This window comes from Microcebus murinus, chromosome 4, assembly GCF_040939455.1.
Source record: "Microcebus murinus isolate Inina chromosome 4, M.murinus_Inina_mat1.0, whole genome shotgun sequence".
NCBI lineage: Eukaryota > Metazoa > Chordata > Mammalia > Primates > Cheirogaleidae > Microcebus > Microcebus murinus.
In genome coordinates this window covers 30,205,932-30,230,431 of record NC_134107.1, presented here as the reverse complement: position 1 = coordinate 30,230,431, position 24,500 = coordinate 30,205,932, and the positions used below count along the sequence as shown (strand labels likewise).

At 40.7% G+C, this 24,500-nt stretch overlaps 1 protein-coding gene across 5 annotated transcripts in view; it reads left to right on the top strand.

Moving 5' to 3' along the window:
- The window catches only part of TRIM44 (tripartite motif containing 44), a 120,377-nt gene extending 96,843 nt beyond the window's left edge, over positions 1-23,534 (top strand). For 3 of the 5 annotated variants that reach the window (XM_012738761.2, XM_012738760.2, XM_076002030.1), the window contains one exon: positions 18,855-19,338. In XM_012738761.2, coding sequence (XP_012594215.1) covers positions 18,855-18,866 — 12 coding nt within the window. In that variant the 3' untranslated portion in view covers positions 18,867-19,338. The other 2 variants (XM_076002029.1, XM_076002031.1) reach the window with 2 other exon arrangements.
- Positions 23,535-24,500: the final 966 nt, after the last annotated feature.

The window sequence follows — 24,500 nt, the reverse complement described above, 5'->3', positions numbered from 1 at the left end:
ATCCTTTATGGTGAGGAGCAGGGCCAAAACACAGTATCAGCCTGATTCTCCTTCCGTTTGCTGCTGTCTGCACAATTAAGCTGGCAGACAAGCCTGGGAACCAGCCTGAACTGTCCTCCTGTGGAGCCTCCTATCTGAAGAGAGTTCCTCTAGCAAATATGCCTTCAGGGGACCATATAACTGAAGCAAAGCCAATTTTCATTAATTCATCCTACACATGTCTTTTGCCTCCTGAAATGTTCAAGGTTCCCAGCCATATGTGTATATAGTGTAGTAAAAGTTTCTAGTCTCTAAAGAGCTGTGCTTATAGTTTGCTCTAAGATGATTGAACCACATGGGAGAGGACCAGCCCCAGAAAGAATATGTTTCTCCCTTTTCTGAACCCCCGTGGTCTGTGCTTCCATTGCCATTCTTTTGTTGTAGTTGGTCTTAGCCATGAAACAAACTCAAGATTTAGAAATTGTTTTCAACAGTAAATAGCACCTTCTGCATGAGAACATGTTGATGCCAAACCTGTGTATTTTCTGAAACTGTTAATCTGAAATAACAGCAATTACAATAACTGTTGCTTATAAAATATTTACCTTGTGCTAGATATACTATTAAGGACTTTTATAATAAGGGCTTCTATTTAGTGTTCACATCTACTCTACTACATAGGTTTTATTGGATCTATTTTATAGATGAGGATACTAAAACTCATAAAAGTCACCTTCCCTAGGTTGCATTATCTACTTATTTCCCAGTCCCTCCTTTTTAGGTGGTTATTGACAACTAGAAGATTGAAGTAAGTTTCCATCAAGGAGACTTCACTAGCCCACTTTATATAGATAGGTTGTCTCTTCCTTTAATCAGGTGGACAGGAAAAGCCACCATGCTCTGCAGACCACTCACACTAATACCTAATTATCTGAGTAGTAACATCTACTGAGGAATGTAGATTAAAGTAATATAGACACTTGGCAAGGAGTTATAGACCCACCCAACTTTCTTTTTAGTGGGAAGAACATAGGTTTTAGAGTTGGTCAGTCCTGGGATCCAAATGTGGTCTAGTCACTGACCTCTCTGAACTTCAGTTTCCATATCTATAAAACAGAATCCTAATGCCTTCTTCACAGAGATGTAGTCCTAGTTGGACAAGAGATTGTATGTGAGTACCTATTATCATGCATGCTCATTGAATAATTTTTTTAAATATAGTTGCTTACAATGTCATTTTACCCTGTTTGTGTTAACAAAAGGTTTCCCAGGCACCCACCCTGATGTGTTTTGACTCCAGCAGGAGAGTGTTTGGAAGATGCTGTGTTCTTTTGTTTCCCAAAGGCAAGTCCATTCTTTGGAACTGACTTTGCTTTTTATGTCTTGTTTTTTCCCCCAAGGTAGGAGGTGGGCTGATGCTTTCCCCTTTGCCCTCCCCATCCCATAGGTCTCTGGAAGTATTCTCTCACCTCCCTTTTGTGATTTCCTTAAGTGCTTTTAATGGCTGCTTGACACTAGAAAGATATTCCCAGCAGGCACTCAATTTGTAATCGCTGCTTGTTGCTTGATGTGAACTTGCTGCTGACCTCTGGGAAAGTGGTGTGGGCGGCACAGGGACTGGAGGAGGGAGCAAGGCTATACTCCAGCAAAGTGAAATGATGGGTCCCTCAGCAGCTGGCTGGCAGCTGGAGGAGTGGCACTGAAAATTGCTCTCACACATTCTGCCACTTCAGGTCCGCCAGCATGTCTGGAAGTGTAATTGGTAGAGGATTACGGAATGGGTAAGCTCCCATATTCTTAAACAACACCAGCCAAAGCACAAAACAAAATAAAACCAAAGCTGATTAACAGAAGCTAGCAGTACATTTTTGCAATGTCTCTGTGTTAGCATGGTGAGGAGCATTCAGCATGCAGCTAGGGCCAACTAGTCATTCTGTGGCCTGCCACCGGGGGTCCTAGACTGTTGCCATTTATTTATTTATTTATTTATTTTTTTGAACCTTCTAATTATGACTGTCTTCACCAAGGGGAAGGAGATTAAGGAAATGGAGGAAAAATGAAAATCATTTGTATCTTTATTCCACAAATCTTCTTAGACACATGGCTGCTAGTCAGGGCTGTAAGTGATGAATTGGGTATTTGCCCTCAGCAGCAGTTCATTGTCTGGAGAAGTAAAAGACAAGTAGCCATACTGGGTTAGTATCACCACAAGAGACACCTGTGGTAGTGGGTGATCAATGGCAGAGAAATGGATTTCACATTAAGTGCCATGTGCCCAATCTGTGTGACCCTTTTGAACCTTTCAGGCTTATTCCCAAACCACACAGCCAGGACTTTTTTATAAAGAGGCTTCTAGTGTCTACCCTTATTCACAGCTTTCATACGAAGCTCTTCAGTCCTGCTTACGTTGCACTCCACTTCCTAGCCTTTGTAATGAATTGTCTGTTTATGGACATGGCTCACTTCTCAGGACTGCCACTCTGCCCTTCTCTGTCAGCTCTGTTGCCAGTCTTGCCTGTATGACAGTTGTGTATGCTTATTCCCTTGGTTAGGCTGCCTCTAGCACACCTGGTCTCACCAGCCTTTGGCATCCTACATTGCTACTGCTCCTTCATGCATAGTATAACCCCTGAGTTCCCCTTGATCCTACAAACAGGACCCAGATTCTCTGAGCCTGAGGATGGGTGACAAGTAATCTGTGAAGGCTGGAGTAGTCAGCACAGTCTTCATGGAAGGTGCAGACTTGAAGGCTGGTTATGATTTGGATAGGCAAAGAGAAAGGATATGGATATTCCACACTGGAGCAAGAGAGATCCTTGTTATAACTTGTTAACAGTTGTTCAAACCATCATTGTGAAGGAGGATTTTAGAACTGGAGCTGCCACAGAGATTTAAGGATTATCTGTGTGGATTTCAGTGTTGTTACTGTTCTTACCAAAGGGGAGGGGAGGGAGGAGTTGGACTGAAAGAAAGAAAATAAAGCCTCTAGTACATAGTTACATCAGATTCATGGGGTCCTTCTACTCTCTTTCTCCAGACAATTTTTACATTCCTGTGCTGGGCCTAATTTGAGAGACTGGTTATTTGACCCCTAGCAAAATTGCCCTTTGCAGCCACATTGTGACCATTCAGGCCAATTAAAATGAGTAAGAGCTAAGTGGGTGATCATCTTGCCTTTCACATAGACCAGTGGTTCCAAGTCTTGGTTGCTAATGTCCTATGGTTAGTCTGACCCCATTCCCAAAGCCTAACCTTCCCATCCTCTTCTGTGGGCAAAAAGAGGCCACATAATTAGCCACCAGAGGCCTTATCCCATCAGGGCTCTGAGTGCTGTCAGAAATCAGACTTGGGGGAGAGTGCTAGAGAAATAGTTTGGAAAGGAAATAAGCTTTCTCTTTTCAGCTGAACATAAAACAGGTAGTTCCACAGGCTTTGCCTAAAATCCTATGCACAGAATTATCACTCTTCTTTTTAACTCCTTTTTTCTTTTTTACATATATTTCAGGCAAAGATCCTAAAAATAGTTTTTATAGAGGACTAGCTTTATTGTCTCACAGCAAATGGTTTTTAATTTAAAAACAACTCCCCAAAGAATTCTTATATCTTTTTCCCAAAGTGGTAAGCTGAAATATTTATTTTGTTGTCATTCCCTTCCTCCCACCCTCTCTGCTGGGCTGAGTGAAGACTGCAGTGGAATGTTTTAAGTAGTGAGTGGGTGGGGAAAGCAACAGATCTATGCACTTTGGTTAACTCCTTGTGCTAGTGTAAAACAGCTGTCTGATTTATTTATTGTTCTGTATTAAACTTGAGTCTGATTGAGACTCAGTGCAAGAGCCTTAGGTATCATCTCATCTAAGGAAAGAGAAGCAAACAGAGCAATGTGTAGTGGAAGTCTGGTATATGTAGGGCACTGACATGTACATCACTTCATGAGAAAAGTGATCACTTAATAGTGTTTTACCATGTGCTATATGCTTTTTTACCTTCATTAAGAACTTAGAAATCATTGATCCTATTTTACAAGTGGGAAAACTGAGACCCAGTGGAGTAAATTTTGCGCAGGAGGATAATAAGTGGAAGGTAATAAGTGGAAGGACTGGTTTCAGACCTTAGTTTCTCTGTTGCTTCCTGTTCCTCTCAGTCTGAGAGAATGTGATAGTTCTGACAGCAGGGAACCCTGCCATCCAAATTGTTGACAGATGCTCCTCAATTAGGCAGTAGTAGAGGGTGATTGGGTCTTTCTCAGTTCTAAGGAGCATATTCTCCTGGTGCTCCTTGGGGTATTTGCACTGTTTCCTCTGGTTGGGCCAATGGAGAGCAGTTGCTTTCTAGATATCATAAATAAATATTATGATACCTGATTTATATTGAGACTGAGCCATAAACAGGTTCTTCTGCATATAGATGAAACATGTCTGAGGTGGTAGGATTATGTCATTTGGGTGTCAAAGCAGAGCTGGCTTCAGGAAAAACTAGGAGTAGGGCAAAATGTCTTTAATAATCCTTATCTGCTTCTTTCAGCACCCTGCACTTATATCCTCTAGTCCTGATCCTTTAAAGATTATCATTTCTCTTTCTCTGGCAAAACTTAACCCCATCCCATCAGCTCTAAGATGACAGCTGGCTCATCCAGAAACTCCTCTGTGCTCAAGTGGTTATGGTGGTCTCATGGCATATTGTTGTGTTATATATAATATGTACTGATTTTTAACTCTAAGGGTTCAACCAAAAGGAACTTTCAGTACCTTAGACCAAAGGAACTAATAGGAACTTTTTAGGCTTAATGGCTTATAGGAGGAGATCTTTGGACAGTGGTGAAGGCCTTGCTGTTTTTTATGCTCTTCTGTTGGGTATCTGTCACCTCCTCCAGTACATAGGGCTTTGTTCAGTCTTGAGATTGGGCAGTGGCATGCAATGGATGGAAAGCTACAGTGTTCAGTTCTTCTCTTCTCTCTGCTTTGGATCTCCTATTTGATGTTCTCATAGGTTTTTGGTCATTTAGTGATGACTAGTGCACTCTCTCATTTGACAGCACTGAACTGAAGTCCAAGGAGAGTTTAGCTGAAAGTAGATAGAATGTAGTGTTCATCTCCTTAGCTGTCTACATCAAGCAGCCTTCCTCCCAGGAAGGGCATATTCCTATAGTACAGATCTACTGGTTATATTATGATCTTTTGAAATATTGAAGGTAGGGTACAGGTGGTGGTAGCTCTCTCTTACCTTCTTTTGCATTTCCTGAGGAGAGTGTTTACCTCAAAGGCAGGGGTAGAACTGAGTAGTAAACAGGCAAGAAATCAGGCAGTGAGAGAACAGGGACCTCATTCTCTTCTATAAACATCCACTTTGCAGTTATACTCATTTCAGAAAAGACATGCTGGCAGATATGCCTGAGTTATTAACTGGGCACAGTACATCTCATGGCTTCCTGTTTTCCTATTTTAGAACCAACTCTCTCAGTGCCCCTGGCATGAGCCTTAGACTCTCAGGCGAGTGAGTCTGGCTTTGGCACAGAGGGAGCCCTGGGCTCTGCTTGGGGGCATTCACATCAAACACCCAGCATCGTCACATTGGCACCCGTGTTACTTTTCCAAGCTGAGTCTCAGACCTGTGCTGATGATGTAATCACATTTGAGCGGCCTACTGCCTACTAGCCCCCACACAAACTTTGTATTGAGTCATCACTGGGTATTTGTTTTTCTTTTTTATCCTTTTTTTTCCATGAAACATCTGTTTGTGCTGCCTTGGGAGTGTTGCATAGAACACAGCCCGAATATTTTAAGCATAGACCTTGTTCCCATTTTGAAGTGTTGGCAGTGTGGTAGACGCCATATGGAGTCCTAACACCCTTCTCATCTCCTGTTCTTTCCCATCCACATCCCCCCATCTTCTTAGGAGACAGTTCAAGCATGGCCCATAATGACAACTTTAGGAGCTGCTGATGAGACACTTTTTCTCTCAGCAGACCCTCTCATACTTTATCTCCAGCCATTGTGAACTTTTCACAGCTCCCCGAACATGCAGAGCTGTTTCACAACTTCCAGAGTTTGCTTAAGCAGTTACCTCTACCTGGCATACCCCCTCCTGGCTCCATTGTCTTCCTGGAAATACCAACCCATCTGTCACCACTGAATGATAAAGCCTTTTCTGCTCTGTAGGTGGAATTTGCCACCAATCTTCTCCTTGTAGCACACATCTATATTCTTTGCCACACTGCGATCTCTTTAAGGGTAGAGACCCTATGGACTCACCACTGTATTCCATCACTGGCGTGGTTGGTACTCAGTCACTGTGAACTGAAAGAGAAGCAATTGACTTCATTGTGGGAGTGATATAAAAACAGTTGAATTTGGTTGAGTGCTCATTACCTATTAGGCAATATGCTAAACACTTTACATCCATTATCTCATTTAATACTTATGTCAACTCTTAGAGGTAGATCCTGATATTTCACCTTCCTGAGTTGCCCCCGTCACAGACACATAAGCACCCATCACTCTCTATTCCAGCATCCTATATTATTTTGTTCATATCTGTATCTGAAATTATTTGTTTACTTGTTTATTGTCTCCTCACTAGAAATTAAGCTCCATGAGAACAAGGACTTTGTTAACCTTTTTCACTGCTATAATGCATCTATTATAGTTCCTAATATATCATGGGTACCCAATACATACTTGTTCACTGAAAGAGCAAATGAATGAAATAACTACATGATATGGAAATCAAGACATAGAGAAGTTAAATAGCTCTGCTAAAGTCTCATAATTAAGAGGTGAAGGGTTTGGATGGTAATTCTGGTGTCATTCCAAATTGAGTGATCCTGAGTTCTCCAAGTAGACAAATCTTAGTGCTCCTAGAGAAAGGACTACTTTCCTGCTGGGCACAGTATCTACCTTGAAAGTCTGCCTTTCCCACCTTTCACCTCACCAGTTAAATCCCTAGGCCAAGGCAAGTCGTGAGAGCTACCATGTGTCAGCTGCCAAATATGTCTTAAGTGTCAGGCATATTGCTAAACACTGGGGATAAAATGGTGAATGAGAAACAAAATCAGTCTCTAAGAAGCTCATGTGGTAAAGACCAACATTTATAATATAGTCATGCTAAGGCATTCTGGACTCTTGAGCCTCTGGAGGCTGCAAGGGCAAAGCAGGGATCTGTCTGAGCCCCTTCATCACTGGTTCCCTGAAGGCAGACAAGGGGGCATCTTAACTTAATTCAAACTTCATCTTCTAGTAGGGTATAGTGAAAATCAGTTGAAACCTTGAAAGATATTTTCTGTACAACCTAATTAAAAGAGCAAGAGCTTGGTGCCTCTTACCTCAGGACAGATGGGATTGAAATTAAAACTGGTATCTGATCCAGAGAGACTCTCACTTAAGTCCAAGAGAAGGTATCTTCATGGCAGGCCTTTTTACATGATTATGCTTGCTAGAACCCACAAGAACCAAGGTGAGAGTCTGAGGGAAATGACCACCTTGTAGCTGGGTTACAATAGGAAAGTCATAGGCTGGCTGCAGTTGTAAAAAGTGAATAAAAATCTAGCTGTGGTTCTTTTTTATTAAAAAACTACTGGGATCCTCCATAGCAGAGAGCAAGTTCTCCAATAATTGGTAAGTCTGTGAAGGCCTTGGAAGATCTTTAACAACAAGGTACCAGTTGCCACCTCTGCTGCTGGTAATAAGGCATTACTAATAACCTGGCTGGATAAATGCAGCCAAGCTGATTTCACAAGCCCCCTCATGTCCTCCCTTCTCTCACCATTGAGTCTCCTGCCCAGGGTTCAAACAGGGCTGGACCATGGTTGTAGCTGCAGCTCTACCTAGCTGTGGGACCTGAGGATTTTACTTCATTTCTCCGCTCCTCATTTTTTTCATCTGTAAAATGGAGTGTTAATGCTATTACACAGAGTTATTATGAAAACTGACTGTAAAAATGTTGGTGAAGTGATTAATCAGTTCAGTGTCTAGCAAACAATGATAACATCCATTTATTTAGTGAGTGCTTATAATGTATCCTCATCCTCTTTTTACGTGTACTAGCATGGGTCTTGAAGCTGAGTTGTGTGCTTTTTCTACTTTCAATCCAGACCACCACAATCACTAACCCTGCTCTTCCACTTCTGGAGCCATGCTTCAGCTGACATTACATCTGAGAGAAAGGGGCAGGTCCATGAATTAACTGCCCCTTCATCTCTGTCTTGGCCGGGATGACTTGATATCATCCTCACTTGTGTCCCTCCCTAGACTGTTAGCAGGGTGACAGGTGAATGGTTAAAGTCTTGAATCCAGGCCTTAAGAACAACTCACAGCTGGATTTCAGGGGGTTGAAAGTCGCCAAATGTGCAGCTGTTTTATAGGGAAGCCAAATGAGAACATTTACTCATGGAGATGAATTCGTTCTTTAAGTTCCTATATTTAGAGAGAGCTGGATGTAACCTTGCTTCTGCTTTGTCCTCAGTGACAACAGCATTCTCTGTCCATCGGCCACACCTGTCCTTTACTAGTAAAACTTCCAGTAAGGCTTAGTCATTTGTAAGACTAATCATTGTTTATAATATAACATTTTAATTCACCCCTAGAGCCCAGTGGTTATATGTGCCTCATCATTGAGATAACAAGAAATGTTAGAAAAGAAATGGAGCCTGGGTTCACCTGTCAAAGTAAGCTATTCGTGAGATTCCTGGGCATTATCTCCAAAATCAGCAAGCAGCCCATAGTTTGCCTGGGAAAGTTTCTATAACAGTAATACTTTATGGGGTTGTTTCGATCATTCATTCATTCAAAAATATTTGATGACGTTTCACTAGTGCCAAGCACAGTACCAGGTACTGATGATACAGCACAGAACAAAATTTGCCACCTCAAAATAATTGTAGGTAGTGATCAGTGCTATGAAGACTATATAACAGTTTAATGTAATAGTGCAGGGGTAGGATGGCTACTCAAGATCACTTGGTCAGGGACAGCCTCTGAGAAGGTGACCTTGGAGGTGAAACCTGAATGTTAAGGAGTCATTCATTCTAAGATGTAAGGGGAAGAGCTTTGAGATAGAACAGGAAAACACAAGCCTAAAGGCAAGAATAAGCTCAGCTTATTTTGAGGAACAGAAAGAAAGCCAGTGTGGCTGGAAGATGGCATAAATTAGGTGGGAGAAGGAGGCAGAGGTCAACACATGTAGGGATTTGTAGGCTCTGAGCTTTATTCTAAGAGTTATTGGAAGCCATTGAAGGATTTTTAAGTGGGGCAGTGACTTAATCTGTTGTACATGTAAAAAATACTACTCTGAATACAGTTTGAAAAGTAGACAATGAATTAAGAGTAGAAGTACGAAGACCAGTCAGGAGGCAGCTGCAGTAGTTCAAGCAAGAGATGGTGGCAGCAGTGGAGAAGAGGAATGGACAGCCATGGGAGAGGTTGTGCAGGCTGAGTAAACTGGGACATGCTGTTGGACTCAGTGGCATAGGGAGATGGTGCTCCAAAGGTTTTGAGCACACTTGGCACATGGAAAGCATTCCGAGTACATGATATCTGTTACTATTGTTCCCCCAAAATGGCCTGTACACCAAGAGAACAGGCTTAGGAAGCAATCTTGAAGAAATGACTGCATGATACCTACAGTGTATGGGTAACAACATTGTTGACTCTTCTCTGTTAATAAATAGCAGTCTTGGGGACAGTGGGGTTGCAGATATGGTGGTGTATTCAGGAGCCAGAAACTGACTTCCAGTCAGTCTCACTCTGCCATCAACTAACTGTATGACTTTAGCCTCTGTTAGCCTTAGTTCCTTCATGTGATGTTGCTAAATAACTACAAAATGTATTGAGTGCTTACTCTATGACAGGTACCAAGCCAAGCTCTTTATATATTGCCAAATACTCTATATACATTAATCTCATTTAACCCTTCCAGCAACTCTTCCATGTAGGAACTAAATTACTAAATTGTCCTCCATTTCCAAGTAAGAAAATTGAACTCCAAATTTCACAGCTAGTAAGTGTGAGAGCTGTGACCCAAACCCAGGTGTTTCTAACTCCTAAATCCATATTCATAACCTACTCTGCCATATACAAAGTTAGCATTTAGTCTTTAAAGGTTGGTGTACTTCCAACTTTCTACAACATCCAACTTTCTACAACTTCCAGACATCAGTTCAAGATCATCATGGGACTCAAAACTACTGAGAAATATTCATTGTCATTCATTCATTCATATTCATTCTCTCTCTCCCACACATCTCCCACTCTGGACCACCCTCCCCCTCTCACACACAAACACACATACAGCCTACAGTTCATACGGAGATTAGAGATTAGTGTCAAGTATATTTATTTATTGATCCTTTCTCTTTGGTAACTTGTAAGATATGGTAGCTGAGGCTACAGGAAATTTGAAATCTAGCATTTTATTAAATCCTATGTTTAAGATTTCTGTAGAAGGAAACTGCTTGAGAGATTTGGTTTCCATTATTCAGATGCCAAGAGAAGATGAAACTGGGTCAGGTGGATTTCCTGAAGGTACAGAAGCAGGGAAGGTAAACCCTTGGGCTATTTTTTGCTTCTAACTCCCCACCTCCTGGAGTTGCCTGGGCCCTAATAGAGGGTATGGGGAAGGTTTTTTTCAGCCTCACCACGGGAGATCTTCAGTGATGTGAAATCCAGCAGCACTGGAGGAGGAAAGGGAGGTTGGGGAAGGCCAACATAAAGGCAGAGAAAAGGGAAAATGTAACTGCCTCATGGCATTTTTGTCATGAAGTTCAATAGGATACCAAATAACATGGAAGTTATTTCACAGAGGAGGAACAGACACATATATGCACACGCATGCACACATGCTCTATCCCATGCCAGATCAGCTCCCTGCAGACACTTTGAAACTGCCAGGATGTAGGAAAAATGGACATTCTGATACCTATATGAGTAATTGTAAATCAGTATAAGATTTCTGAAGAGCAGATTAATAATAAAGTATCAAATGCCTTTAAAAACACATGTTCTTTGCTTTATAGAGAATATCTGATTCTAAGACTGGGGCAGAAAATATATAAGCTAAGCCTGGAGGATCTTGTAGAGCCAGCAAGTAGGGAAGTGCTCAAAAACAAAAAAACCCACATTGATGGAGCTATGTCAAGGATACACAGATGCCAACTGAAAGAGCTCCCAAAGGCCAAAGCTGCACAATTTGATTAACAAAATAAGTAGTATTGGATTATAACCCAAAATATAAAATAAATATCCATGAGTCCATGCTGATACAAATAAGTAATTGAATAAATAAGCAAATGAAGGAGAGGAGACAAATCTATTGTTCAAAAGTATTTCTAATAATTTATGTAGATATTCCACCTTCAAGGAGAGGGAGCATAACTCCTCACTCTTTAAGTGTGAGCTATGCATAGTAACTTCCTTCTGAAGAGCCCACTGTAGGGAAAAAGAGTAGCTTTACCATGGAAAAACCTTTCACTACCTCAATTAGGCAGTGAAGGTCACCCTCAACAGTGTTAAGTCATACTGATAATACGAATCCTTAATATGATGTGATGATAGTGGGTTTTCCTTCCAAAAGCTTATAACCACAGCCTAAATATGAAAAAAACATCAGACAGATCCTAATTGAGGGACATTCTGTAAAATACTTGATCAACACTCCTCAAAATTGTCATGGCTATCATAAATAAGAAAATTCTGAGAAGCTATCACAGCCAAAAGGAGCCTAAGGAAACAATGAATAAATGTGCTGTCCCGGGTGAAATCTGGAACAAAAAAAGGACATTAGGGAAAAACTAAGGAAATCTGAATAAAATACAGACTTTATTAATGTATCAGTATTGGTTAATTATAACAGATGTAGCATGCTAATATAAGATGTTCATAATAGGGGAAACTAGGTGTGTGAACCTTCTATATTATCTTTGCAATTTTTTGTGAATCTAAAGCTGTTCCAAATATCAAAGCTTATGAAACAAATGTGCCTTTTGACTCAAGAGTTTCCCTCCTAGGAATTTTTCTTTGTAAATTATCAAGGATGATTTATCCACAGTGATGTGTATCACAGGGGTGTGGGTAATAGTGAAAAGGTAGAAATAATTTAAATGTCCAATATTAGATATGATAAATCCATATAATTCAATCATGAATCATAATCATAGAAATATAATTCTTGGTAAGTAAAGATATTAATGATTGATAGTTGAGTGGAAAAAGCAGATTATGAAAGAGCCTGTGAAGTATGAGCCAATTTTATAAAATATATTTATATTTATTTTATATATGTATAAAAGGAGTATGGATAAATATATTTCAGTGTATTAATGGTGATTATCCCTAGTAGATAACGTTATGGATTTTTTTCTTTTTATAGAAGCAATACCTGTTTGTTATAGAAAGTAAAAAGCAGCAAAATAGAAAAAGTTACTTTTGAATTTAAAAAAAATATGCTGGAAATGATTATTTTCTAAGTCCAGCAGCAGCAAAGGACTCAGTCCTAAAGAAGGGAGTTCCGAGAGCAGATAGGACGCCAGCACTGGCAGGCAGGCCCGTCTGTTACTTCTATTCAAGTACCTCCCTATAGCAGGGCACTACCCGAGCAGGCCACCACCCACACAGGCCCTGTCCAGTGCAAGAAGGGTAGCCACCTGTAAAAACAGTAAATAGGCTGCAAGGTACATGAGGATCAAAGTTGGCACTGTGGTCAGAATGTGGGTGTGAGGCCACGCTGGAGACCCAAACCTCTCTTAGAGGCCCCTAAGTAGATCTGGAAAAGCAGAGTTAGCTGAGAAGGGCTGAGAGACAGACCCAGGTGTCTGTATTTCTTGTTAAGTAAGCCTACATTATCTGGCATTTTTTAATCTTAAAACATTTGCATGTGTCTTCCATTTCATTACAGCAACCGCTGATTGTAGGTATTATTATCCCACTTTTCAGGTGAAAAAATTGGGCCTCAGAGAACTTAAATGGCTGCCACCTGACTGGGTAACTAGGGGTCAGAAAATATAGGCTAATCTCTTACCCAAGTCCAGTTTCATTTTTGAGGGTTATGGAGTCTAATTGCTTAACCCAAGTCTACCATTTGCAAGGCTTGTACCTTGAGCAAGTCATGTAAGCCTCTCTGAGCTTCAACTGGATCCCAGAATCACATAGCACAGCCAGGGCCAGAACTCCAGTCTTTTCATCATGTATTTCTCAGTTAATCCAGGGTAAACCAAGAACGTTTTACTTTATTTTGTATTTATACCTCACTTGTTCTACAGGTGACAGCTAAATATATAAGTTCTGATCCCTCCCAGTACAGTGACCTCCTCACTTTCAGCCCAAGCTGTTGGGGCAGGTAAGTGTGGGACAGAAGGGGCAAAGGTGGCAGCTCTGCTCTGTCCAGTGGAAGAATGTCTCTGGACCCAAGTGTGTGTCCATTCCCCTAGCAGAACTGATCACATACTTATTGCAACTAGGCATCCACTTCCCTCAGATGCGGAAAGCTCAAGACTTCCCAATTAGATCCTTGTACAGTGTTTGGGTGACTTAATTTTTGGAGAATACTAAATCTGTCTTTTTGTATCTCAGTTGAATCTAGCCTTCCTCCCTTGTTAGTACTTCTTAATTTCTCTATCCTCCTGAGTTGACTAATCCTTTTATAACAATAATTAATTAATAGCCAAGAATTCAGCAGACATGAGTGATACCAAATCAAATTAAGTTGTATTATATGCTTAGGAAAAGAAATGATTAAACTTGAAAAGTCAGAATGCCTGCCATCTCATTTACTGATTTCCTCTTAACCCCCAATAGCTCTGGGGACAGAAGCTGAAAAGCTGAGCTCTATACAGACTAAAACACTTTCCTATCATAATCACTTTATAGCAGGTGTTTAGGAGCTGAATGTCACTGGGGCTTATGGTGTGCCTCTAACAACTGTTCAATTTCGTAGGTACCAAGATTAAAAAGAATATCTCATCAGTGTGCCCAATCAGAGAGAGGATACAGTGTTCTGCTGGCTGGGACTCCTTAGTCCCATTCTGTTACCCAACTAAGGAGGTGTTAAATCTCATACCCTCTCAGTCAGAATTTAGGAGCTCCCAGTTCCTTGAGTTTAACTTTTTGGTTTTATATCCCCAAAAGAATAGAAAAAAGTATGTTGCCTCCTTGCTCATATTTAAGTTAACTTCTGAATTTATATATCAAGTTTAGATAGTTGCTAAGGATGTGATTGCTGACATACTGTGTAGTTTACATGAGTTTTTATGTATGCTTTCGTCAAAACTTTGGCACTGCAGATTTAGCTTATTAAATTTACAGATAAAATATTCTATATAATCTAATTGGCAAAGCCAGTACTACGGTCAAACCATCCAGCCAAATCAGACTTGCCTTCTATCAGATCAAGTCTGATTTCATTTTTTTCAATTTTCAAATAAACGTATTAGTACATGGCTCATGACAACTATCTCACTTCTGAATTTTAATTCATCAATGGACAGATAAATGAAGCACACAACCTTGCCAAGAGCTTATTGCCTGGATGAAATAAGGGATTCTTTACTGTTTCCTGCCTTTCTCTCATAGGACTCCTCTTAGAAATGAGACATTCTGAAATTGTTGTGGGGTAAGATTCAGGAAGGTGAGAGGTATGCATTTCTTTTCTGAAGTGGGAATAAGGTGAGTTGCAAAGTGGTGGTGGCTGAAATGAGAACCTGTAGACTATAGGCATCTTCTTGGAAAGGTCAGTTTTAGAAAAGAAGTTAAGGGTTTGGATGTTTATTTCCTTAAAACTATCAGCACCCAAATACTCCCTGGAAAGTCATTATGTACCTCACAAGGGTATTGTGTACCCCAGTTTTAAAACTACCACTTTTAGATTCAGCGGTACCCTCAGACTAGCTCAGTCAGTGACTGAGTGCAGGCCGGTTAACTAAACTTTGCTCAGTATTCATCCTCATTAGAGTTTGGCAGGGAATGACTTTTCTAGAGACCTGCCATGTAGAAGGGTCAGAGCCATGGAACTCAGCCTTTCTATTCCATATCTATATTTCAGCAGGTCTGGAGTTGGCATTAAAAAAACTCTCCAAGTGAGCAAAGCAGGATACAGTTGCTCTCCAAATATTTGAAGGGTATTTGGGGATAAGAGCATGCTTGTTCTGGAATGTAATATTTCAGATGCCAGAACTAAGAATGTTGAAGGAAAGTTAGGAGGAGGCAGGTTTTTTTTTTTTTTTTTTTTTTTTTTGAGACAGAGTCTCGCTTTGTTGCCCAGGCTAGAGTGAGTGCCGTGGCGTCAGCCTAGCTCACAGCAACCTCAAACTCCTGGGCTCGAGCGATCCTTCTGTCTCAGCCTCCTGAGTAGCTGGGACTACAGGCATGCGCCCGGCTAATTTTTTTTTTTATATATATATCAGTTGGCCAATTAGTTTCTTTCTATTTATAGTAGAGATGGGGTCTCGCTCTTGCTCAGGCTGGTTTTGAACTCCTGACCTTGAGCAATCCGCCCGCCTCAGCTTCCCAGAGAGCTAGGATTACAGGCGTGAGCCACCGCGCCCGGCTAGGAGGCAGGTTTTGATTCAGAGTAAGAAGGAAGGTGGATAGAGGAAGGGGAGCAACATTTTTTATTACTTATAATACATAAAATACATAAAGTTTTCTTAATAATCCCATGAGATAGATAGCACTACCATGAGGAAACTGAGTTTCAGAAAGGTTCAGAAACTCACCCAAGGTCCCACAGTTTATTAATGACATAACAGGGATTTGAACCAAGTTCAATCTGATAACCTAAAAAGCCATTATTATGTAATGCTGCTTGTTTCATTGGTAAGTATCTGCTGTAGAATGGACTGTCTGCCTAACACCCATAGTTCATTAAGAAAAAAAATACACATTAACCTCTAAGTCCCACTCAGTTATAAATCTGAGCGTGACTGATAGATATTTCAGAGGAGGATGATAAGTGGCTGAGGTGGAAGGCTGTATTACTTTGAAGAAAATGTCGGCTTTCATAGACTATGTAAGATAAACATCTCATGAACACAGACTGTCTTACATACAAAGTGAATAATGAGTATTCAGAAGAAGAGATGGTGCCTCATGCTAATTATACTGTTGGGTTTACCCTCCAGTAGAGACCTATTATACACGAGGTGAGCAAAGTTTTATCTTAGAGATTCAGTTCACATCCTTTTTCTTCATTGTGAAAAACACGTTATTGATCATAAAAACAAGATTCTTTCTTTGAAGATGCTATACTTGGGGGGAAAAGTTCTCTCTCCCTCCCCTACTCCCACCCACCACCCCTTTCTGTCTGTCTCACCTACTAGGCTGTAAAGCCCATGAGGGCAATGACTGTGTCCATCTTATTCATTACTATGACTGGCATCATGACTGACACATGGTAGACAGTAAATATTTAGCAAATGAAGGAATCAATAAATGATAGGCCAGAATCTCAAGATCTTGTGTATTAAACTGTGAGATAAACTGTATCTTTCAGGCCCAGGAACAAGTCTCTTTTAGGGTAATGAGAAAAGATTTTATCAGTCAGGACTTTGTCCTTTTCCCCAGCCACTCTCCAAGTCTTATAATAAAGACCTGGCAACTAGAAAAGAATTTATTTATAATTTGATTATTCTCAATTATGGGGGGTTGTTGACCTCTTTGAGAATATGATGAAAATTCTCAGACAAAAGAATACACAGATAAAATTTTGTATACAATTTCAGTAAGTTTGTATACAATTTCAGTATGTATCTCAACTTAAAAATGTTAAAAAGTGAACGGCAGCTTAAGGAAAGGGCACAGTCACATGCTAGCTCTCTCATATTTGAAGCAAAACGGACAAGAGAACAATGAGAGCTTGCTTAGGATATAATATCAATAGGGATAATATGGCACCAGTTCCAACTCTGCCTTGATTCTGATGAGAAGCTTTCATAAAAGATCTTTTGTTCCCTTTGGGACAGATGCCATCAAATACTGCTCCTTAATGACAGTCCACTGTCCAACCCCTCCTAGCATGCACCCTCATCCCATGATTAGACAGCTAGCAGGAAAAGGGAGTAAAAATAGGGCAGAGTTTGGGATGGTAAAGATTACTGAGTAGATTCTGTTGGCTCCAGGAGTACACTTACCTCAATTTGCAGGCCCTGTGTCTTGAAATGTTTTCACCCTTAGAGGAAGTTCTAAAAGTCTGTTGCCTGGGATATTTTCTCTTAAAACCTTTCCCAAATGGATACAAAAAGAACCCAGTTTTTATGTAGCCATAGATAATCCTTCATGAGATGAAAAATCTCTAGATAAAAACTGGGAGCTGATGTTCCATATGCCTTTTCCTTCTCCACCAGCTTGACTACTTCAGACTTTATCCAACCAAAACCTGGAGTTTTAAGAATACAGACCTTACTATGTGATCCTTGATTTTACATCTCTCAGCGCTTCACTGTCTTCATCTGGGAAATGGGGATAATAGTAGTCCCTATAAGCACTTGATCAAGTTGGTTCTTAGTTATTATTTTAAGGACAGTGACCTCTAGGAGCGGATGAGGAGAAACTAAGCAAGTTTGTGACTTTTTTCCTTCTAAGTGTGCCACCTTTCTTTTTAGGGCTCTCTCCTTATCCTGATCCCTGTACTGACAGTGTTTTCTCTCAGGACCAAGCCTGAGATGCTATAATTCTGAGCAGCTGAGGTACTAGCTGTGCCTCTGGGATATACAACTGATTTTTTTTGGCCACTGAAACATCATTGACATCTGAAATACCCTGATCGGGGCAGTAATGACTGACCATTCCTTTCAACTGCATCTATCCCTCCCTGTCTCTCTTCCTGTTGTTTTTATTTCAGTATCTATCTATCTATCTATCTATCTATCTATCTATCTATCTATCTATCTATCTATCTATCTATCAATCATCTTCCTTCCTCCCCCTGAGTAGAGTGCACTGATGTCATCATAGCTCACAGCAACCTCAAACTCCTGGGCTCAAGTGACCCTCCTACCTCAGTCTCCTGAGTAGCTGGGACTACAGGTGTGCACCATGATGCCCAGCTAATTTTTTTATTTTTAGTAGAGATGAGGCCTCACTCTTGCTCATGCTGGTCTCAAACTCCTGAGCTCAAGCAATCCTCCCGCCTCAGCCTCCCAGAGAGGTAGGATTACAGGCATGAGCCCCTCCACCAGCCTGTTTCAATCCGTTTTTAAAAACAACTATTTATTGCACACTTCTGTGTGCCTAGCATAGTACATAAATAATGAAATAGTTGTAGCTATACACAGTTAATAAAATAGTGTCGCTACTCTTGTTTGCTCTAGTCAGGAGTAGAGAGTAAATAGCAAACCAATTATAGACTGTGATAAGGACTGTAAAAGAAATAAGAGAATAACCAAGGAGTCTACTGTCTCTTTCTCTGAAGAGGTGACATTTAAACTATCCTTGTGCATGAATTGAAACCTTGGCTTTTATTCCAAATGCAAAGTGCCATTAGGATTGAAGATGACAGTTTTTCCTTATTTTTCTCTCCTAACAATCGATGGCTTAAGGCTTAGGGGAAACCAAACTGCTGATTTTTACCAGCAATTTATTTTGTCAGTTGAAAAAAAAATAATATGCCCTCACCTCCTTTAAATAAATATTCACTTACTGTATACCAGGCATTTTACATGTATTCTCTTATTCCTCCAGTAATCCAGGAAAGTAAGTTCATCATTCTTCTGTAGTCAGATAAATCAGAACTTAGAGAAATTAAGTAACTTGCCAATGGCTACCCTGCTCAATTATGGTAGTTAAGACTAGAATCCTGGTATGTCTGACAACAAAGCCTGTGTCATCAATCAGTAGGCTATGCTGCCTCCCTTCCTGTGATGTCTTAACTCACCTGGTTCTCCTTTTCCTTTGTAGTGGTGCCAGTGAAGAGGAGGACACATGAAGGCTTGCCGTCCCCAGTGGAAAATCATCCCCTCCCCTGTGTGTATGTGACAGCGTGTATGTTATAGCTTCTGATTTCTGTGAAAGCTGCTCAGCAACAAATGTACTTCCACCGGATACGTCCCCAGATGCACAGCAGGCACATATATCGCCCCAACAGAGGACCAGTTTTATGCTTGCTGACTGTGTGCTTCTCATTCTCTTGTTGTGTTAGGTCAAGGAAAAGAGCCCCTGTGATCAACAAGGAGCAATTAAGAAGGGTCCTTCAGGCAATTCTTCAGTGGCTGCTTCGAACTTGCTCAGGAAAGCCAACCCCTGTGATATTGTCTAACCAAACGATTGCTTCCTGGGGAAGGATCTGGAATAATCTTGAAGGGAAATCAGAGTGTTTTCCCTACCTGCTAACAAAAACCCCACTTTGTTCATATTGAAGCATGAAATAAATGATGACAAGGTAGGGCCGAATTGACTCATGTAGAGAGTCTCTAAAAGTCCAGTTCTACATTTGTGAAAATGTGGTGCCATGAATTAAGATGGATGACTTGAAAACAGTGTTGGAGAAATAGTTAAAAGTTAGAAAGATAAAGATATTTTTAGTATATGAGGTTATCCAGGACTTCAGATTCATAATTCAGTGCTGTGGAAATGAAAACATGATTGAAGAGGTGGAAAGGAAATGACCTTAGGAAAAAAAAACAGGATGAAAGAAATCTGATTAAAAGTTGAAATCAATATTTCTGAATTCAAATTGCCTGAGTTCACAAAATAGTCACTAAAGTATATAACAGAAACTGAATTATTTGGGCAAATTTTTCTCTAGGTTTTATGGGCTTGTCACAACATGAAGGGCTAAAATATATTCCCACCAAATGGGAATTTTCAGTGTAAGTTTTTGCTGGTCCCACCCCCATTTTAGCCTAACTTGGCTTAAATACAGTGTGGGGAGAATTCTTGCCGCTCTGTATGTGGCATGCTAAATTCAGCTCCTTCTCTCAGCAGATAGATTCCCTTCTGGAACCCTTCTTCCTATGACATTCCTCACCCACAGACCTTCAGATCATCCCCACACCCTGGCTCTCTATTAAGTAGCACGAGACACACCTGGAGTTAGACTTCCTTTCCTTTTTCCAGTCCCAAATCACAATTTTCTACAACCAAGCTTTTTACTCCCAATTAAGTAGTGATGTGCTAAGGGGATACAAAACTGCAAGCTTAAAACATTGCATCTTCCTGAAGCATCAGTTTTACTTAAAAAATGGTTTGGAGTCAAGGGATGACCTTATTTTTATATAAAACAAACACAGTTATATTATGGAATAGAATGTTCATACATATAAACTGTTAAGATAAAATAGGGGACTTGAAAGGTAATTTTTGTTTACAAGTGGGCTATGTGTTCCCTCTCCTCTGCTTTTCCTGATATTTTGGTGTTAACTTCTAAGAAATACAATTGGAACCACATCCAAGCAGCTCTGGGGTTGCTGCTGACCCAGGGCCTAGAGTTCTAATGCCTATGAGGCAGAACAAAAGGACCTGCACTGGGAGAAATCCCTCCCTTCCTGTCTGTAGGACTGCTTGTGACCTATGTACCTATTACAAAGCTTTAGTGCCAGCTGATTTGTGTGCATGCAGGATGGTTTTGAGGCAGAAACAACACTTGCTTACTGTAGGAGTCCTATTTATTTAATATATCATTTTTTAATCCTGTACTTGCTATGAAATAATTTATTCTTTTGAGGCCAGGAAGCTACCAGGCATATATGCTTCTAGGTTAGGATTACTCACTAAATATGTCAGGATATCGGGGCTGAGAGAAGTTAGAGATGTTACCCCCAAAAAAGTCTTTTTCTCTCGAACTGGTGGCCAAGAAATGGCTAAGACAATTTTGGTGTTTTGCCTATCTGTCTACAAAGACTGGAGAATTTGGCATACAACTAATTGCAACCTACAATCATATCCAAGAAAACTACCCCAAAAGAAGGACCAATGGCCACTCTTGAAAGAGTTTAAATATCAGAAGATTTGAAAGACTAGAATTTGGAAACATGTGTTGTCTTTCCCCAGTAATCATAGTTTGATCTCTAAATGGTAGCCTCATATTAGCAATGGACAGATCATTGACTCTCCATACCTGATCATGTATTATTACTTTAAATCAGTATTTGGGAAATCCAAGCATTTATCCAGTGGATATAAATAGAAATATAAAAATATGTGCCAACCTATCTCAATAAATTATATTGTCTATAATCCTCAAGGAAAGCACTTTTGGTTTTACTTAGAAAGGGTTTCAAATTTGCTTTATGGGCTCCTGCTGTCTTCAGCACCTGATAAAACTTTAACCAGGGAAGCATTAAACACAGCGCAGCAGCTTCTGCCCAGGCGCCTATGTTCCTGCCGGCATTTATCAGTGTAAGAACTAGGATGCTTCCTGCAGTGGCATCAGCTTCCCCCAGAGCTGGAGCGTGCTGCTGGGCCTTCAGTGCCTGCAAGATGAGCCTCGCCTCCTGCCAGGTCAGTAAAATTTAGAGTGCTCAGAATTGTGTTCTAACTGGCTGTAGGCTTTGGAGAAATCTTTAAAAAGTCACTAAGGGAGGCAGGTAATGAATGTTTCCAGCACTAATCAGGCACTCATAGCAATTCTTGGCTACCTTTCAATTGTTGGGTTTCTGGATGCTGAGAGGAATTTGTCCGTTGACTTGATATTGTTAAATCCAAGGCAGTCCCAAGAAATGCTTGGAGTCTCCGTGCTAATAGCCCAAGAAGGGAATTAACCTGTATTGAGGACCAACTATGAGCCAGGCCCTGTATCACACCCCTGTTTCATAGATGATGTAACAGATATGGTGTGGAAAAGTCACTTGCCTCAAGTTACACAGGTAGGAAATATCAGAGCCAGGTTTTGAACCCAGCTCTCCCTAATTCTGTGGACAGGCTCTTTGTCCCATGCCATGGTACACCTGAAAATACAGAGGGATAAAGAGGCTTCAGGTTCTCCCACTGAAGTCTGACCATCTTACTTTATGAATTATTTTTCAAAATGACATTTCATGGCTGTAGTTTGGGCTCAGAAATTACATGAAAGTAGCCTTATTCCTCCCCCTTACCAGATGCTTTAAGTACACTTTAACAATGTGAGCCTGCCCCCCAGGAGTTGGGGGAACCTTTTATTTTTGGTGCCATATTCCATATATAAGGTGTGTCTTGGCCTTAAGAGTATAGAACTTTGCAGAAATAGTAAAAGTGAAGGGTGATCTGCTCTCTAACTTTATTCGAAAATGTCCACAGCTTCACTGCTGCAGAAAAAGAAATCTTCATATTTTAGTAAACCTAGCTACCAGTTCTGTGCTCTGTGATTATGTGGTGATTCATAGCTCAATGAATCTGGACTCTTGCTGATTCCTGGTGTGTGTGTACCTATATGTGAATGATAAATGCGATGTGTGTATATGTATGTAATATATACATGTGTGCACACACCGACTGTTTAAGAAGTGAGGGAAACTCACAGCAGCCTCCTCCTCATCTTGCATACCTCTGCAAAGGTTTCTGCCAGCCCTAATTGCCACCAGAGATCATTGAAGCTTAGGTGCTTGCTTACAAGATGCTTACAAGAAGAGCAACTCCCTAGCAGAGATTGTCAGTGTGTAAAGCACTGAGCCACAGTGACAGCCCTGAAGGAAATTGTACTCCATCCCTCTTTCAAGATGTTTAATGACATGGGAAATCCAGATGCTCAGCCATTTTGGTAACCTGAGAGCCTGAACTACTACTCCATTCAGGCCTGAGGGCACAACTGCAGAATTCACGACCTTGTTGTAGTGTCAGGGCCTAGGAAGTCCTCTCTTCCCACCTAGAAAATACCCTCCTGCTGGTTCCTAAATTCCACACTCACGTAATGGCTGTTCAGTACTTGCTTTTCCATAAGAAATTAATTGCATGTTTACTGTGTGCCGATCACATCGAGATTTTTATGTTACAAACAAAAACCTCATTATGGATTGAGTTCAGCCCAGCCCTAAAGGGAAAAAGAAGGCCCATAGGGAGACTTCAGACCTCATTATTACTGCCTTCACCCAGTAGTGTTTCTGAAACCCCCCACCCATTCCAAAAGCGGTAAGACCCAGGCAGTACCTGCCTCTGGAGGCCTGCTTGTTAAGACAGTATCATTTGGAACAGAGAACATGCCAGAAACAGCACAACAAGGGCCAGAGCAGAATGAAAACAAATGAAGACATTTTTTGGTACATTGGTGCAAAAAAAAAAAAAAAAAAAAATGTCACAGAGCCCATGCTGGGCTTGATATGACCTCGAGGGGACAGCAGATTTATCCTTGATGGGAGTTAAACCTGACCAGTCTTTCTACAGTGACAGGCCACACTGCATGAGTGGGGAGAACCAGTGAATTCATTGTCCTCTGCCTGGTTTCTTGTGCACAGTCACATTCCCTCCTCAGTCATCTTCCCCTTTCACCCTTTACATTAAACAAGGGAACACTCAATCTTTCAAGGGAATTACACGTTTGAGTTAATGTTTCAGTATATCATTTTCATACTGTAAATTATTTTGTAAGAGAGATTTACTGCTATCCCAGGATGTTCGGACTTGGCGCCCCTGTGCATTTGGAAATCAATAAACTATTACTGGAAATACCATTTGTCTCTCAGAGTTGTGCACAAAGGACCCTGCTAGGTGTAAATATTCATGACGATCTGCATACTTAACTGTGGTAATGCTGGAGGTGATGGTGTTTTGGTTATTAGATGTGAGAATATAATTTACTCCCGATTTCCCCCGAGTACCTTAGGAGATCTCTAGGAAGTGGCAAAAGGACAGGCTTAAGATCATTATTTAGAGAAATGTTTTCTCCTCAAAGTAAAATGATCCATGCCTAGGTTAAATTTTATGAGCAAAGTAGATTATAACCCAAGGAATACTTGGTCCTGAATGATGTTTTCAAATAACATTAAAGCTTTAGAATTTGAATTAACTAGAAGGAAGATCAAATTTTATTTTTTATCATAATTCCTAGAAAAAAATCTTTACAGAGCAGATTACAGTTAGGCCAGAAGAATCATCTTTGTGGAACTTTAGAAGTACATATTTGTATATAATTGATGAAGAGATAGAATTAAGTTGTAAATGAAGCAATTCCAATTTGGTTTGTAGTATTAGGACCAGAGGTTGCATTGAAACCAGCAGTCATATACTCCAAGGCCTTCAGGAGCCAAACATGAAGATTCAAGATGGTAAATATTGTGTAAATTAGAAAATGTTAACGCATTAAAATTGAATGTTTAAAAATCCAGAAACCCACTAGCAGGTGTGTCTGGAGGGGCTACAGTTTGTGAACCCTGCTCTAAATTTCCTTTTAACAAATAATTTTTCATCGGACTCTTCAGTTGGCTGGGGACTGAGAACTTTGGGGAAACTGTCCAATGTAGGGAGTCACTCAAGGTCACCCAATAAGCCTGGCTGGTAAAGCCCAGGACAGCAGACTGACTGTCTCCTGTAGCAATCATTAGGCCCTACTTCCTCTTCCCAGTTGCTGAGGACACCTTCTGCCTGGTGGGATGGCATTGCCAACCACTGTAGCACTTGAGAGTCTTCAGTGTTTTA